This window comes from Chiloscyllium plagiosum, unplaced genomic scaffold, assembly GCF_037043375.1.
Source record: "Chiloscyllium plagiosum isolate Xiang-an unplaced genomic scaffold, Cpla_swu_hap1 HiC_scaffold_26, whole genome shotgun sequence".
Taxonomy (NCBI): domain Eukaryota; kingdom Metazoa; phylum Chordata; class Chondrichthyes; order Orectolobiformes; family Hemiscylliidae; genus Chiloscyllium; species Chiloscyllium plagiosum.
Window position 1 is genome coordinate 35,099,244 of NW_028270164.1, and position 19,194 is coordinate 35,118,437.

Below are 19,194 nucleotides of genomic sequence, written 5' to 3' on the forward strand. Positions count from 1 at the left end.
GTTAGTGTAAGCTTACCTGGGTAGGTTTTTTCCCCCTTTAAAAGCGCGAAGGAGAGGAACCCGAAGCACTACACGGGTAGTGCCTCCCACCCGCCCTCCTCCTCTAACCTAATAATAACACCTGTTTTGGTAAGTAGGTAAGTGCTGAATTTTGCTTGTTGTATTCTTTAGACCCAGTTTTTTTTAAATAAAAGTTAGCTTTAGAGGGATGGCAGTGAAGGCAGTGCAATGTTCCTCCTGCAACATGTATGAGGTGAGGGATGCCATCGACGTCCCTGCCGATTACACTTGCAGGAAGTGCACCCATCTCCAGCTCCTCCAAGACCATGTTAGGGAACTGGAGCTGGAGTTGGATGAACTTCGGATCATTCGGGAGGCAGAGGGGGTCATAGATCAGAGTTATAGGGCAGTAGTAACTCCAAAGATGGCAGATAGATGGGTGACAGTGAGGGGGACTGGGAGGAAGCAGCCAGTGCAGGGACCCCCTGCGGCCGTTCCCCTCAAGAACAAGTATACCGTTTTGGATACTTGTGGGGGGGATGACTTACCAGGGGTAAGTAACGGGGCTCAGGTCTCTGGCACGGAGCCTGTCCCCGTTACTCAGAAGGGAAGGGTGAAGAAGAGCAGAGCAGTAGTAATTGGGGACTCGATAGGGGCACAGATAGGCGGTTTTGTGGGAACGAGAGAGACTCACGTTTGGTATGTTGCCTCCCAGGTGCAAGGGTACGTGATGTCTCTGATCGTGTTTTCCGGGTCCTGGAGGGGGAGGGGGAGCAGCCCGAAGTCGTGGTCCATATTGGCACCAACGACATCGGTAGGAGGAGTGCCGAGGATGTTAGACAGGCTTTCAGGGAGCTAGGTTGGAAGCTCAGAGTTAGAACGAACAGAGTTGTTGTCTCTGGTTTGTTACCCGTGCCACGTGATAGAGAGTCGAGGAATAGGGAAAGAGAACACTTAAATGCGTGGCTACAGGGATGGTGCAGGAGGGAGGGATTCCGGTTTTTGGATAACTGGGGTTCTTTCTGGGGACGGTGGGACCTCTATAAACAGGATGGTCTACACCTGAACCTGAGGGGCACCAGTATCCTTGGGGGGAGGTTTGCTAGTGCTCTTGGGGGGGGGGGGGGTTTAAACTAACTCTGCAGGGGCATGGGAACCCAGATTGTAGCTTCAGGGTGCAGGGCCTGGAGTGTAAGGAGGTTAGGAACATGGCATCAATTTCCAAGGAGGGTGTCTGTAAACAGGAAAGTGGCTTGAAGTGTGTATACTTCAATGCAAGAAGTATACGAAATAAGGTAAGTGAACTTGCAGCGTGGATTGGTACCTGGGACTTCGATGTTGTGGCTATTACGGAGACATGGCTAGAACAGGGACAGGATTGGCTGTTGCAGGTTCCAGGATTTAAATGTTTTAGTAGGGTCAGAGGTGGGGGTAAAAGAGGGGGAGGTGTGGCATTGCTTGTCAAAGATAGTATTACAGTGGTGGAAAGGACGATGGATGAGGACTTGCCATCTGAGGTAGTTTGGGCTGAGGTTAGGAATAGGAAAGGTGAGGTCACCCTGTTAGGAGTCTTTTACAGGCCTCCTAATAGTCCTAGAATCATTGAAGAAAGGATAGGGAAGGTGATTCAGGAGATGAGTGACAGTAATAGGGTGGTTGTTATGGGGACTTTAACTTTCCTGATATTGATTGGGAAAGCTATAGCTCAAGTTCATTAGATGGGTCAGTGTTTGTTCAATGTGTGCAGGAGAGTTTCCTGACACAATATGTAGACAGGCCAACAAGAGGTGAGGCCATACTGGATTTGGTTCTGGGTAACGAACCAGGCCAGGTGTTAGAATTAGAGGTAGGTGAGCACTTTGGGGATAGTGATCATAATTCGGTGATTTTTACTCTCGTGATGGAGAGGGATAAGTGTGTACTACAGGGCAAGAGTTATAGCTGGGGTCAGGGAAATTATGATGCGGTGAGGCATGACTTAGGATGTGTGGCTTGGAAAAGTAGACTCCAAGGCAAGAGTGTAAATGATATGTGGAGCTTGTTCAAGGAGCAACTATTGAGTGTCCTTGATAATTATGTACCTGTCAGGCAGGGAGGAAAGGGTCGTGCGAGGGAGCCGTGGTTTAATAAGGAATTGGAATCCCTTGTTAAATGGAAGAGGGCGGCCTATCTCAAGATGAGACGTGAAGGTTCAATTGGGGCGATTGAGAGTTATAGGGTAGCCAGGAAGGACCTGAAGAGAGAGCTAAGAGCAGCAAGGAGGGGACATGAAAGGTCCTTAGTCGGTAGGATTAGGGAAAACCCTAAGGCTTTCTATAGGTATGTTAGGAATAAAAGAATGACTAGGGTAGGAATAGGTCCAGTCAAGGATAGTAGTGGGAAGTTGCGTGTGGAGGCGGAAGAGATTGGGGAGACACTGAATGAATACTTTTCTTCAGTATTTACTCAGGAACAGGGCATTGTCGTCGATGTGAATACTGAGTCACAAATAAGTAGAATGGATGGCTTTGAGGTATGTAGAGAAGAGGTGTTGGAAATCCTGGAAAAGGTGAAAATAGATAAGTCCCCTGGGCCTGATGGCATTTATCCTAGGATTCTCTGGGAAGCAAGGGAGGAGATTGCAGAGCCATTGGCCTTGATTTTTATGTCCTCTTTGTCTACTGGAGTAGTGCCAGAAGACTGGAGGATAGCAAATGTGGTTCCCTTGTTCAAAAAGGGGAGTAGGGATAACCCTAGTAACTATAGGCCGGTGAGTCTCACTTCTGTTGTGGGCAAAGTCTTAGAGAGAATTGTAAGGGATAGGATTTATGCACATCTGGATAGGAATAATGTGATCAAGGATAGTCAGCATGGTTTTGTGAAGGGCAGGTCGTGCCTCACAAACCTTATTGAATTCTTTGAAAAGGTGACGAAGGAGGTTGATGAGGGGAAAGCGGTAGATGTGGTATATATGGATTTTAGTAAGGCGTTTGATAAGGTTCCCCATGGTAGGCTACTGCAGAAAATACAGAGATATGGCATTGAGGGTGAGTTGGAGGTTTGGATTAGGAATTGGCTGGATGGAAGAAGACAGAGGGTAGTAGTTGATGGCAAAGTTTCTTCATGGAGTGCCGTCACTAGCGGTGTTCCGCAAGGATCTGTTTTGGGACCATTGCTGTTTGTCATTTTTATAAATGACCTGGAAGAGGGGTTAGAAGGTTGGGTGAGCAAGTTTGTGGATGATACGAAAGTCGGAGGAGTTGTTGACAGTGAGGAAGGATGTGGCAGGTTACAGCAGGATATAGAGAAGCTGCAGAGCTGGGCAGAAAGGTGGCAAATGGAATTCAATGTAGCTAAGTGTGAGGTGATTCATTTTGGGAAGAATAACAAAAAGATGGGGTACTGGGCTAATGGTCGGATACTTGGTAGTGTGGATGAGCAGAGGGATCTTGGTGTCCATTTACACAGATCTCTGAAAGTTGCCACCCAGGTAAATAGTGCGGTGAGGAAGGCATATGGCGTACTGGCTTTTATTGGTAGAGGAATTGAGTTCCGGAGTCCTGAGGTCATGATGCAGTTGTATAAGACTCTGGTGCTGCCGCATCTGGAATATTGTGTGCAGTTTTGGTCGCCATACTATAGGAAGGATGTGGAGGCACTGGAACGGGTGCAGAGGAGGTTTACCAGGATGTTGCCTGGTATGGAAGGAAGATCGTATGAGGAAAGACTGAGACACTTGGGGCTGTTTTCATTCGAGAAAAGAAGGTTTAGGGGTGACTTGATTGAGGTGTACAAGATGATTAGGGGGTTAGATAGGGTTGACAGTGTGAACCTTTTCCCGCGTATGGAGTCGGGTATTACAAGGGGGCATAGCTTTAAATTAAGGGGGGGTAGATATAGGACTGATGTTAGGTGTAGGTTCTTCACTCAGCGAGTCGTAAGTTCATGGAATGCCCTGCCAGTAGCAGTGGTGGACTCTCCCTCTTTATGGGCATTTAAGCGGGCATTGGATAGGTATATGGAGGATAGTGGGTTAGTATAGGTAAGGTGGGCTTGGATCGGCGCAACATCGAGGGCCAAAGGGCCTGTACTGCGCTGTATTCTTCTATGTTCTATGTTCTAAATGACTTTCTTTGCCCTATATTATTGCTCCATATCTTCAGTTTTCCAACAGGGCTGGCTTCATCTGTCTGCTCCACTAAATCTCCTCTATAGTGGACCTCACTAGGACAGTTCTTCATTCAAACTGATTCACCTTCTGTAAGTCTTTTTTTCAGCATTCCAAACTGTTGCCCAAAAATCTTCTGATTCAGTTCTTCTATGCACTTTCCTTCTGCCATCCCATCAATAGAACAACTTTTAACCATCCTGACTTTATTGTCTGGTGTGCCATCTACAAATGGCCCCATATACATCCCTCATTCCATTTAAAAGCTTCTTCAAAATTGTGTCAATATCATCAGTTGCCGTTCCTAATTTTCACTACTTCTCAGTACAGACAAATCTTCTGCAAAGCATCTCAGAACATTTCCTAGATGAATGAAATAACTTAAATTAAAAAGATCCATTATCTTAGGTCTGATTTTCCATAAGGATCTTCTATTATTTCCGAAGTACAACTTGCATCTTGATTCAGTTCCAACCAAAAGGAACCAAAATTTTGAAAGAAATCAAAAGACGTGCTTCACTACCCACATCCCTTGAAAGTGAAAGCACAATCTTGCCAATAAGTGCTTACCTATGTTATCCTTTTCCTTGCAGGAGATGGAATAGCAACAGATTTCTCGATCTTGGATAGCAGACAGGTTCCTGACATCATGAAATAAAGGGAAAATGAAATATAGCTTTTAAAAAAAATTCAATGTACTAACAATGCAACTAGTAATGTCTATATCAAAAATTCAATGAGAATGGCTTTGGATTACTGGTCTGCAAATTATATCTATGTAAACTTAGCAAAAAAAAACTTACTGTGGTCAACAGATAAACAACTTCATTTTCACAATAATTAACTAAAACATTTTTCCAACCTTTTGGAAAAAAATGGTAAAACTTTACAAAATTCCTCAAAGGTTCCAATAGCTAGATAGTTGCAATATTTTATTATTTTACTTCGGATTTTAGTTTTTAAATGTAAAGACTTAATGCTAGTTTTATTACCTACATAGTGATGAAATTACATAATGCAGTGAAAAGTAAAAAAAAAGCAGGGCAATACATTTTTTTTGCACTATCCACCATGGGATAGATTTTGTAGAATATTCATCAGGCTGTGCTTTTTAGGAAAATCACCTCTAGGTGGAGCAAGGAGCACACTGGTTCAGAAACTCCAGTTGGTGTGTTGCATCATTGCCAAACGACTGATGCAGCTGTCATCCAATTGGAGGGATAATCCATTGAAACAGACCTCCAACTTTCCGTGAAGCGAGAGCGGGGATGGCTCTCTGATTTGCAACATTTTTAATGTCAAAACTCATTGTGTACGCATGATTGAAAAAAAAGGAATTCTCATTATAGGTAAGGGAAACATTTCAGTTGTGATTCATTTCAAAAGTGATGAATAAACCTCAGGTCAGCAACAGTGATTCACGCACATTACAGAATCTGTTGCATTGGCGAATGAAAATTTTCAGATGTGCATTACAACAACAAACTATTCATATAGCAGCTTTGACTTGTATAATATTACAAGGTGCTAAACAGGAGCATTCTCATACAGGAGCATTCTCTACCACCACCTGATGAAGGAGCAGCGCTCCGAAAGCTAGTGCTTACAATTAAACGTGTTGGACTATGACCTGGTGTTGTGTGATTTTTAACATTATCAAAAAGTCTTGTACTGAACTAACCGAGGAGATATTGAGGCACATGACCAAAAACCAGTTCTACAGATTCAGGGAACATTTTATAGGAGGAAAGAGAGGGAGACACATAACTTGCTTTAGAGCTTTAACAGCTGAAAGCACAGTCATCAATACTGACAGAATAAAATCAGGGATAAAAAGAGAGAAGAATGGCTAAGCACAAATATCTAAGTGCTAGAGAAGATTACAATGATAAACTTGGGTAGCAGGGAAGAATTGAAAACACACGTGGGCGGCACGGTGGCACAGTGGTTAGCACTGCTACCTCACAGCTCCAGAGACCTGAGTTCAATGCCCGCCTCAGGCAACTGTGTTGAGTTTGCACATTCTCCCCATGTCTGCGTGGGTTTCCTCCGGGTGCTCCAGTTTCCTCCCACAGTCCAAAAACATGCAAGTTAGGTGAATTGGCCATGCTAAATTGCCCGTAGTGTTAGGTGAAGGGGTAAAATGTAGGGGTAAAATGTAGGGGAATGGGTCTGGGTGGATTGTGCTTCAGCGGGTCGGTATGGACTTGTTGGACTGAAGGGCCTGTTCCACACTAAGTAATCTACAAAAAAAGAAAATCTTAAACCAAGGCATTATTTAACTGGGAGCCAATATGTGATGGATGATAAGCAAATAAGAATGGGTCAGAGTCAGGGCACTGGAAGTAAAAATTTGAATAACCCCAAGCTAACGGTTGGTGGAAGATAAAAGTCTAGCTAGGAGTGACCTGTGCTAACAGACATGGAAAGTGTTTGAACAGATAAATGTGAGGCAGGTGTGCAGTCAGACAATGTTAGGAGTGCAAACTACTGAAGGATGAGCAATTATAGCGCTAAATTAGAGATATCTACTTAACTGTTGACCAGTAGAATGGGAGATTTTTCACTCGGCAAATTCGCAAAGTCTACTTAAGAACTCACTCAGAATACACATGGATAAGATTTATTAAGATATTTTTACTGTGTTTCATTGATAACAGTAAAGATTTTGCTCTTCATCTCTGGTTCTTGCAACAATTACCTTAAATCTGTTAATTCTGGTTAGCAAATCCTTCTGTCCCTAGAAACAGTATATCCTTTTTTTCTCAACCAAATCCCTTTATAATTCTGAACAGGTCTATTAAATCTCCTCTTAACCTTATCGACCTCAAAGAGAAATAATCCAGCTTCTGCACAATTTCTAGATGCCATGCTAGTAAATTTCTCTAGAGCCTTAAGATATTGAGCCTGATGCTCAGAATTGTCCACAATAAATCTAGCTGGATTCTAGCCTGTGTTTATTGCTTGTGTGTTTCTTTTATATGCAAATACAGCTAATCAATAATTAAAAAGAATACCCAGAGGAACACCGCTGTGAACTTGCAGCAATTTGAAAAATCACAGTTCTCAGCTACTTTGTCAATTTTCCACTCATTACTCCTTGACAACTGGGGTTTCAAGTTCAAATTAATTCCTTCACCTGAATTTGGTCACTTTGCTTGGTTCAATGCTTACCCAAAATCTAATTTCTTGCCAAATGCAACTTCATTTGCGAGCAACCCCTTTACCTATTACCACTTCCAAAGATCTATTGCACTTTTGAATTATAGCTGCTTAAAATAAACATTGGATAAGATTCAAACTATTTCACGATACCTTCATTTACAACCACATAAACTTGGCTCAGTGCTGGGGCCCTTGCTATCTGTGATATATATAAAATGTAGGTGTATAATCAAGATTGCTAAAATTGGTACAGGTAAATATTGAGGATAGTTATAAACTGAAGGAGGATATCATGGAATGGTTGGCAGAAAAAACAGTAGCAAATAGAATTAAACCCGAAAATGTGAAGTAATGCACATGAGGAGAGCTAACAAGACAACGGTTGGATGGCAGGACCCTAGAAAGTACTGAAGACCAGATGAACCTTGGTGTGTATATCCACAGATGCCTGACAGTAGCAGGTCAAGTAGATAAGGGGGTTAAAAGGCATATGGGATTCTTGCTTTTATTAGTGGAAGGAAAGAAACAAGAACAGTTTAAAATGCTGGTCATGCTATTGCTGGAGTAATGCAGGCAGTTCTGGTCACATTATGGGAAGGATGTGATTACATTAGGGAGGCTGCAGAGAAGATTTATCAGAATGTTGCCTGTGCTGGACTGTCTAAGCTATGAGGAAAGTTTGAATAGGCTTGGGTTGTTTTTCTTGGAGCGGAAGAAGTTGAGAGGCAGCCTGATTAGAGGTCTAAGATTACAGAGGGACACAGAGTTGAGTATAGAGGTCAATAATCAGAGGACACTTCAGCACAGAAAACCTCTTTGCTGTCTTGCTGTTTAAAGTAGTTAACCACTCTCTTCCACTCAATCAAAACTACCAAAATGTTCCCTCCATCCCCTTAACTACTGCCCTAACTCTAATTATATTATTCCTCAAAGGTCTACGTGTGTAGTACTATGTAGCTCTGTAGTCATCTCAAAGGCAATTGGAGAAGAAACTCTTTTAGTCCAATTTCCACTCAATCCATTGCATAAATAACTTCGTGGTTGAAGTCATCAACAGCACCCCTCAAGCGTGTTGTGGCACAGTGGTAGTATCCCTAAATTCTGTGCTAGAGGGTCTGGATTGAAGTCCCATTTATTCCAAAGGCATGTCATAGCATATCTGAACAAGCTGATTAAAAATCTCTCGCGAAATGTCAGTACAGCTTCAGTTAACAGATTATTTAAACAATAGAGACTGAATGAACTAGAGCTGCTACTTTATTCCTGCCAACTAGACTTTTTTGATTCTATTCTTTCATTTCTATTACTCATGAAAATTGAAAAAAAATTGTTTATGTTCAATAGTCTAAGATCATTTCCCTCCATATTCATGATTTGCCTTTGCTCATCCAGTGAAATTCTTAACTATTCATTAACCTCAGCCTTCGCTTCAACCACACTTCCTCATTGACCTCCCACTTTTATTGTTCGCAGTAATTTATACAAAATTTTCCCCCAAAAATGCTAGTCAACCTCTTTTTAAAAATCTCTCACTGGATTTGGGAGTCATTGGCCAATTTAGCATTTATTGCTCATTTCTAATTGCTCAGATGACAGTTTACAGTCAACCATATTGCTGTGCATCTGGAGTCACATGTAGGCCTGATCAGATTTCCTTCCCTATGGGCTATTCGTGAACCAGATGATTTTTATGGGAACTGACAGTGATTAATGGTCGCCATTAGGCCAGCTCTCTATTCCAGATTTTTAGCAAATTCAAGTTTCACAACTGCCATGATGGGAATCAAACCTATGGCTCCATGAAATTGTGCCTGGGGTTCTTAATTGCTAGCCCAGTGAAACTACACTACTGTCACCCCAAAATATACTGGTTTATTGTTCTCTAATGAATTAAAAATCCTCAACCTAATTTACAGTCCTGTTGCAGCCATCTCAGTCAAGGTGTGTAAATTCCTCCAGCCTGACATCCGAGCTTGTACCTATAAGGATTTTATCGCCTCCAATACAGCCCTATCTTCTCCATCACAAGTAGCAGTCATCAGCTACAACAAACTTGCTATTTCGGCTCACTCTTTATCTCCTTCACTTTTAAAAGCTTAGGATCTACCCTGTTGACTTTCTACCATGTGACAAGATGGCTACTGTTCATAATACATTTATTTTGCATATGATCAGTACTTTAGGATGTATTTTATGTTAAACACACTAGTTGCGAGTTTAATCAATAGGTATTTACTTGAAAGTTAATGAGATGAATTGGAAGTTAAGTTGATGGGACTGATACCATAAAAGCATGCTACTCACATTCTTTCTATCAGTTCCTTTTCATCCAGCGCCTCAGGTAGGTCTCGCTTATTCCCAAGAACTAGCACCTAAAAAGAGACTTGCCAGATTATTCAAAATGTAGTGCCTCATGAATGTTTAATCTGTGAAATTTTATGTTCGTTTATATCAAATGCAACGGTTCTACCAACAGAGGTTAAAAATAGTGACAATAACATAACTTGTCACCAATAAACACTCTACTGATTTGCAAGCATTGCTAAAATGGATCATTTAAAGTATGAGTTTTTGTTCATTTAAAATAGAGATTTGAATTCATTATTACCATTACTGGGAGGCAAGAACAAAAGAAAAAATATACATTTTAAATTTAGGCCTTTCCTTCAGTCATCCAGTATTTCAGATCTCTAAATTTAACAAGGAATTGTTGAAAAGTGTTCTGTGCCAAACAAAGAATTCATAACATTTAGAATGAAACTGGAAGGCAGATTAAGAAGCAAATGCTTCTTAGAGTACAGACTGGGAACAGTAGGGATCAATGTGATGCAAAGGGAGTGAAAATACAGCCAGGGAACAGCAGGTGCTGAGGCTACCATGAAACGACGAGATGTGACATCAAAGGGAAATAGATAAAGGATTGGCTGAGATGAAAAGGAGAAAGATCTGGAGCTGGGCAAGGCAGAACAGCTTCAGAATTGAGAGCAATGATGAGAAAGGCCGAGCCAGTCAGTTATAACAACAGGCAGGGAAGGCCCAGAGGCCAAATCACGACATCACAAATTGAAAGTGCACAGGGAAGCGAAGTTAACATAGGGGTAGGATCTGAATAGCTATTTGTGAAACATGCAGCCTATTGTGGTAGCAGAGTCTTTGCTGCAATTACTGGGGTGACTGATACACCTTTGTCACTTTGACAGCAACTCAAGACCGACCGACTGTGGGCTCCACTATTTTTTTGGGGTAGGGTGAGCAAGGACAGAAGAGTAGTTAGGACAACATGAGTGATTGACTGCACAGCAGAGTCTGTTTGCCAATCATTTCAGTTATCCACACCACTGGACAAAGACCTTGCACATCCAGGACACTGTGGTATGTGAATCCATCTCCGTGAACACACATTTTAAAAAAAAACATGTACAAAGGTAAATTCCACCCCCTAGAAACGTATCTGAATCAGCCCTATAAATGTGTAGCCAAAACAAAAGGTCAGAGACTAAGAGCTCGCTGGAGTGCAATACCTCTGGACTCTACAAAGTCTGCTCACTACCGACAAAGCTCGGCAGCAAAAACAGCCTACTTGACCGCTTTTCGTCATTTATATAAATGATGTGGATGAGAATATAGGAGATTTGGTTAGTACATTTGCAGATGACATCAAAATAGGTGGTTTAGCAGACAGTGAAGATGATTACCTCAAAGTATAATAGGACCTTGATCAGATGGGCCAATGGGCCAAGGAGTGGCAGATGGAATTTAATATAGATAAATGTGAGATGCTACCTTTTGGGAAGGCTAATCAGCACAGGACATATGTATTTAATGGTAGGGTTCTGGGGAGTATTGCCGAACAAAGAGATTGAAATGTGCAGTTACTTGAAAGTAGAGTCGCAGGTGGACAAGGTAGTGAAGGCAGCATTTGGCATGCTTGACTTCATTGGTTAGTGCACAGAGTATAGCAGTTGAGATGCAATATTGCGACTGTACACAACATTGGTGAGGCCACTTCTGGAATACTGCATCCAATTCTTGTCGCCCTTCTTTAGCAATAATGTTGTCAAACTTGAGTACGCAGACAGGATTTACAAGAATGTTACTGGGACTACAAGATTTGATCTATAGGGGGAGGCTGAACAAGCAGGGGTTTTTCTCACCCTCCTCGTGCTTTGGAGGCTGAGAGGTGATCTTATAGAGGTTTATAAAATCACAAGGGACATTAAATAGATGAAATAGGCAAGATCTTTTTCCTCGAGTGTGGGTATCCAAAACTCAAGGACATAGGTTTAAGATGAGAGGGGAATTTCTTTTAAAAAAAAACCTGAGGGGTAACTTCTTCATCTCAGAGGGTGGAGAGTATATGGAACAAGCTACAACAGGAAGTGGTGAAGGCAGGTACAATTACAATATTTAAAAGGCATCAGGATGGGGAAATGAACCGGAAAGGTTTAAAGGGATATGAGCCAAATGCAACAAGGTCAGCTTGGGCACAGAGGAGTTGGACTGAATGACGTGACTGGATGACTCAATGACTCATCTAAAACCTTTGGCACGTACGTCCGACACCACGATACAGAGAGAGCAACACATACCATCTACACAATGAAAGCAGCAACTTATGATTCATTCAATAGCACTTTCTAAGTCCACAACTTCAAGGATCGAAAGGCCAAGGAGTGCAGATGGATGGGAGCATAACCACCTGCAAGTTCCCCTCCAAACTATATATTATTCTGTCATGGAACTATATTAGCATTCCTTAACTGTCACTGGATCAGAATCCTGGAACAACTTCCCAACAACACTACCTGTACTGCAGCAGTTCACGGTGGTGTCTCATTAGCATCTTCCCAAGGGCGAACAGGGATGGAAATTTAAATGCTGGCCTAGTCTACCTACATTTCTTCAATAAGTTTAAATAAAATTCAATTAAATGTTACTGTTTTCATACAGTGCTTAAATGACCAAACATGAACATTTTTAGAAAAATTAGTAAACAACATTTTTGGATTTAGTGACTGCACCATAATAACTGAATAATTATTTCACTTGCATCGCTCATTTAAATATTGTAAAGTAGCAAAACCTCAAATGAAAACAGCATCAGCAAATAAAGTGAGTTCAATCATTTGCATGGCAAAAGTAATACCAGATATAATTGATAGGATAGGATATAGTATTTGATAGGATATAGTATTTTCCACAACAGAGCTTGATGTTTACTGAGGTTAGACATTTTGTATGTGCATCCCTTTAATCTAGGATTTTTAAACATTAAAACATGGTTTACTGAGCTTTAGCCATATACACACAACCTTGAATCAGATACAGAAGGTTCCACAAGTCTGTCACTGCTGACATGCATTCATTAATCATGATAACAGTACAAAAATAGAAACACTTGTCTATTACCATAAATAGTCGAAACTTGTGGCGCTGGAAAAATACAGCAGGTCAGGCAGCATTCGAGAAGCAGGAGAATTGATGTTTTGGGCATAAGCTCTTCAGCAGGACTGTGGGGAGGGGAACTGAGAGATAAATAGGAGGAGGGGTATTGCTGGGGGTAAGGTAGCTGGGAAGTTGATAGATGAACGTGAGGGAGGTGGGGAGTATGGTGAGAGGTCGGAGCAGAGGGTGGAGCGGATAGGTATAAGGGAAGATGGAGAGGTAGGACTGTTCAAGAGGTTGGTGCCGAGTTGGAGGGTTGGATTTGGGATGAAATGAGAGGAGGGGAGATGAGGTAACTGGTGAAATTGACATTGATGTCATGTGGTTGGGAGTTCAATCATTTGCATGGCAAATGGAAGTCCCAAGGCAGAAGATGAGGCGTTCTTCCTCCAGACATTGGTGACTAGGAATTAGCAGTGGAGGTGGCCCAGGACTTACATGTCCTTGTTGGAGTGGGAGGGGAATTTTGAAGGGGTCAGTCACAGGGTAATGGGGTTTTTTGGTGCGTTTGCCCCGGAGATGTTCAAAGAAACATTCCACAAGTTGGCATCCTGTCTCCCCAATGTAGAGGAGACCACATCGAGAGCAATGGACACAGTAGATGAGGTGTTTGGATGTGCAGGAAAATCTGTCGGATTTGGAAGATCCCCTGTGGCCTTGGATGGAGGTGTGTGTGTGTGTGTGTGTGTGTGTGTGTGTGTATGGGGGGGGGGGGGGGGGGGGGGGGGGGGGGGGGAGAAAGAGGTATGAGTGCAGGTTTTATACCACTTGTGGTGGCAAAGGAAGGTACTGGGAGTGAAGGGCGGGGGCATGGCCCTTGTTGCGGTTGGAGGAGTGGGATTCAAGATTGGAGGAGCAGGAAGTGGAGGAGATTCATTGGACAGCATTGTTGACCACATGGAAGGGGAAATTTCTATCCTTGAAATAAGTGGCCATCAGGGATGTTCTGGAGAGCAACTGCTCCTCCTAGGACCAGATAAGGCAGAGAAATTGGGAGTAAGGGATCGCATTTTTATGAGTTGGAGGGGGGATCGGTGTAGTCTAGATAGTTGCAGTAGGTGGGTTTGAAGTAGATGTCCCTGTTGAGTCGGTCACCAGTCACAGAGATGGAGAGGTGAGGCAGGAAGGGGAGGCAGGTGTCTGAGGTGGTCCAGGTGAACTCGAGATCAGGATGGAAGGTGTTTGTGAAGTTGATGAACTGTTCAATCTCCTTGTGGGAGTGCGAGGTGGCACTAATACAGTCATCAATGTAGCAGAGGAAAAGGTGGAGAATGGTGCCAGTATAACTACGGAAGATAGACTGTTTGAAGTATCCAAAGAGACAGACAAAGGACACCCATGCGGGTGCCCATAGCTGCCCCTCTTGCATGAAGGAAATGTGAGGATGAGGAGGAGAAGTTGTTGAGAGCGAGGACCAGTTTGGCCAATCGAATGAATGTGTCGGTGGAGAGGTTCTGTTTGGGTCGGTGAGACAGGAAGAAACAGAGAGCTTGGAGGCCTTCGACATGGTGGTTGGATGAGTACAAGGACTGAATGTCCATGATGAAGATGAGGCGCTGGGGACCAGGGAATCGAAAGTCGTGGAGGGCATGGGCTGTGTCCCAAATGTATGTGGGGAGTTCTTGGACCAAGGGGGACAGGATGGTGTCAAGTTATGAGGAGATAAGTTCAATGGTGCAAAAGCAGGTGGAGATGAGGGGTTGACTGGGTCAGTCAGATTTGTGAATTCTTGATAAGATGTGGGATTCCAGAACTCTGATGACTGCCACTACATTGATGACTGTATCGACCCTACCTTCTGCTCCAACGAGGAGGTTGAACAGTTCATCAACTTCACAAATACCTTTCACCCTGATCAAGTTCACCTGAACCATCTCAGACACCAGCCTCCCCTTCCTGAACCTCTCCAACTCCATTTCCAGCAACCGAATCAATGTGGACATCTATTTCAAACCCACCGATTCCCACAGATACCTGGAGAGATATCCCACAGATCCCTTCTCCCAGGAAGAGCAATTCAACTCCTGAACATCACAGATGGCCTCCTATTTCAATGACCGCAATTTTCCATCTCACGTGATCAACAATGCCCTCCAGCACATCTCCTCCACTTTCCGCACCTCCACCTGCAACGATAGAATCCTCACCTTCCACCCCACCAATGTCCAGATACAGTGTATCATACGCCACCATTTCCGCCACCTACAGTCAGACCCCACTGCCAGAAATATATTTCCTTCCCCATCCCATCACCATTCTGCAGAGACCATTCTCTCTGTAACTCCCACGTTAGATCCATGACTCCCACCAACATATCCTCCACTCCCAGCACCTTCCCTTAATGCTGCAAGAGGTGTAAAACCTACGCTCAGATCTCTCCCCCCCCCCCCCCCCCCCCACCTCCAACTAAGGCCACAAAGGATCCTTCCACATCCAGCAGAGATTTTCCTGCACATCCAAACACCTCATACCTACCGTGACCATTGCTCTCAATGTGGTCTCCGCTACGCTGGGGAGACAGAATGCCAAATCCCGGAATGTTTCTTGGAACAACTCTGGGACACATTCTCCAAACAATCCCACCAACCATTTCAACTCCCCCTCCCACTCCGCCAAGGGCGTGCAAGTCCTGGGTCTCCTCCACCGCCAATTCCTCGCCACCCGACGTCTGGAGGAAGTGGTTAGCACTGCTGCCTCACAGCGCCAGAGACCCGGGTTCAATTCCCGCCTCAGGCGACTGACTGTGTGGAGTTTGCACGTTCTCCCCGTGTCTGCGTGGGTTTCCTCCGGGTGCTCCGGTTTCCTCCCACAGTCCAAAGATGTGCAGGTCAGGTGAATTGGCCATGCTAAATTGCCCGTAGTGTTAGGTAAGGGGTAAAATGTAGGGGTATGGGTGGGTTGCGCTTCAGCGGGTCGGTGTGGACTTGTTGGGCCAAAGGGCCTGTTTCCACACTAAGTAATCTAACCTAATCTAAACGCCTCATCTTCTGCCTTGGGACCCTCTAACCATATGGCAACGTCGACTTCACCAGTTTCCTCATCTCCCTTCCCTCCCACCTCATCCCAGATCCAACTTTCTAAATTGGCATCCACCCTCTTGAATTGTCCTACCTGTCCACCTTCCTTCCCATCCATCCATTTCATCCTCCGCTCCGACCTATCACCGTCACCCCCTCCAACTGCATCTAACTATCACCTAACCAGCTATATTCTTCTATTCCACCCCACCCCTCCCAATTTATCTCTCTGCCCTCTTACCTCCACACTCTACCACCACCTTCCTGATGAAGGGCTTATGCATGAAACGTCGATTCCCCTGCTCCTCAGATGCTTTCTGACCTGCTGTGCTTTTCCAGCCTCTCACTTTTCGATTCTGATCACTTTCTCCTATTACTATAAATTGTATACTGTCCTTAACAGTATCAAAATTAAACACTTAGTCATACAATATCAGAAATAATGAGAGCTCATCATAACGTAGCATAGATTCCATCTCACTATTTAAATCCACCTTCTTCATTATGCTCTTGCATTGTCAAAACAGGTCCATAATGTTTGTTAGTCTTTATATTTGCTTGTGTTAAAAAAGTCTAAGTTTTACTTGAGCCATTTTACTCAAAAATGGATACAAGAAGGTAAGACACAAGAAATGCTAGAAATCTGCGGTGTTAAACAGAAAATGTTCAGCATAAGGAAAGACAGAGATAAGAGTGTAAATTTGCCATCAAGGTCATCTCAACTCTTCATAGATGCTACATGACCTGTTGAGTATTTCAATCATTTTCTGTTAAATTTAAATAGATTTTCAACTTGCTTTATGTACACATTTTTGCAATTTTGACAGTTTCTCAACTTGAGCTTGCTCAATATTTTCTTTGACGAGAATGCCCAAGTCAAAAAGGTACATAATTTGAGCATTTCACATTAACTACACAATTGCTTATAGGATATCAATTATGTCAAAATTGTAACAAAATGATCTCTTTACTCAAAGGAAAACTTCACAAATAGTTAAATTATAAAAATGTAAATGCTAACAGCAATAACTGATTATTGTAATCATTAAATTGACACTTCTTGAAGCATTATTGTAGAATAATAGTCGTAAATAGCATGTTTCCAGTGCATTATATTGATCTGAAAACTCAAACTGCCTCAAATTCACACTTCTAACCATTTCATTAGAGCCTTGCTGTCAAATATGCATTCTGTTTAATAACTAAGGTAGCTTCTCTCTACAGATAAAAGACAAACCCAGAAACTATAGCAGTACCCTTGTCTTTTAGTGCTTAAGCAATTTTCAAGAGTACAAGATGACACTATTCAAGCAAAGCTAAGTATTAACTGACTGCATACACTTCACTAAGTCTTTTATCAAAATACCAGAGACTAGAATTTTGTTAGATATTACATTTGAAAATATCTAAATCAGAATTTTTATTTGCATACTGCAAGCTCTGTATCACCACAATGTTATCACCTCATTACCAAATCAGAATGATACAATAAATTTTAAAGATTTGCTTCCAATTCTAAGACTTTGAAAATTACTGTTTCGTTAAATATTCAGAATACCTAGGTTAGATTATTTATAAATCGAAAAAGAATCAACGTACTGGGATGCCTTGCAACTGTGGTTTGTCCAATAAATTATGCAGTTCATTCTTTGAAGCTTCTGTCTTCTCATGGTCTGCAGCATCCACCATGTAGCTGAAAAATGCACAAATGTGAAATTTATTAATAAATTCTGTTTGAAAGCCACCGTGGCTCTAATGTGTAGCTAATCAGTAAACATCAAGATCTCCTTATGATTTGTGCTAAGGCAGCATTGACAATCAGTACAGGTGCACAATTCTTTATCATAAATGATTGGGACCAACTGGCGTTCAGAATTCAGAATTGTTTCAATTTCAGGAAAAGTGACAGTTTGATGGTGCAATTTTGAAAAATCTTAGCAGAGGAGCATGCCTCACTAAGTAAAACAGGGCCTTGAAACAGAATTGAGGCCTGCGGTGTTGGGCCATGTCCACCACATCACATCTGAGTGACACGCATCGAGAGGGTGACGACTTGGGTTAACTGTTTGCATGCCCAATCTTGTTAATGAGAAAAAAACTTCACAAAAACACCTTCGGACTTTGGAGCTTTTCGGATTTTGATAAAGGATTGCCTACCTGTACTTTGGCAACTGAGCTTAGAAATGAGAAAGAATGTGAACCAATTCACTTGCCAATTGCTGCTCAGGAATCATTGTTCAATGCAAACATGCAGCTATTAAGCACAGGGATGGATTTGATCTTCATGTCCATCTCAAAACTCACCAAAGACCATGTCATTTAACACAAGTGATGGACAGCATCTGACACCCAGAGGAATATGAGTAAGACAATGTTTTGAAATAGGTGGGGATGAGAGGAAAGTGAAGAAAATTGTTTCAAAAGGACAAGATACAGAAAGAAGTGTTAAGGAAACGTGACATGACTAACGCCTAACTAGAAAGACAAAGAAAATGACCTCATTAGACACTTCTGTTGTGACAACACCAAATAATTTAAGATCGAACAGGCTGTCAAATGATAAGTGTACTGTAATTCATTTTCTCCAATTTAAGTACTTACACAATTGCACTGACTCCTCTGCAGTAACGTTCCCACATGCTTCTAAATCGAGGCTGCCCGCCAATGTCCCAGAGCTAAAATTAAGGTAGGTAATTAATATAAAATATTCTTTGAATAAATGTAGTCCAAGTTTGATCCTGCTCAGCCAGTTTCCTTCTTATGTAGCAGATTTCAAGTTTTTCTACCTGCTATCATGCAGTCACAGACCTGTCCTTACTGACAATCATGCAACATATTGACAATTTTTCTTCTCTCCTGGACATATCACTATAAAATGCTTTAACTTACATCACAAAGATCAAAATAAAAACATTTTCACAGAGGCTACCCAACACTGTATTTTAAATTGGATCTTTGAGGGCTAGTTGCAAACCAACCAAGGTATAAATCACACGTTATATTTTTGCAATTTCAAATCCTACAGGCGCCAAATCCAAAAGGGCCCAAAGTGTGCCAGTCAGTAGTTATCACTATTTCTTTGACTGGAGGAAAATGTTCATAAGTAGGCTGCACAAGACAACCTTGAACTAAATCATAGTTCAGTGCAAACTGAAAAAAAAAGTTAGTTTCATTTGTAGACAATTAGTAATAAGATTTTACGGAGGTGATGCTGCAGAAAAGGGGAGGATATTCTATTTACTTGAAAGAATAGAATGGCTAATTGCATTCTTTACCATCCTCAACTCCCCAATAGAGTACATGCAAGCATATCATTGGTCAACAGAAAATCAACCATATCAAAATTCATCAGATTTTATTACAGAAAAATATTTAGAAACTTGCAATGCGACATCTTATTCGAAAACCTGAACTTCTGAA

General features: G+C 42.3%; 1 protein-coding gene across 1 annotated transcript in view; it reads right to left on the minus strand.

Moving 5' to 3' along the window:
* The window catches only part of LOC122563224 (ADP-ribosylation factor-like protein 8A), a 52,904-nt gene that overhangs the window by 6,153 nt on the left and 27,557 nt on the right, over positions 1-19,194 (minus strand). The window contains exons 3-6 of the mRNA XM_043716808.2: positions 18,376-18,449; positions 17,374-17,467; positions 9,617-9,684; positions 4,718-4,788 (exon numbers count right to left, since the gene is read on the minus strand). Coding sequence (XP_043572743.1) covers positions 4,718-4,788; positions 9,617-9,684; positions 17,374-17,467; positions 18,376-18,449 — 307 coding nt within the window. The remainder of the gene's footprint in view (positions 1-4,717; positions 4,789-9,616; positions 9,685-17,373; positions 17,468-18,375; positions 18,450-19,194) is intronic.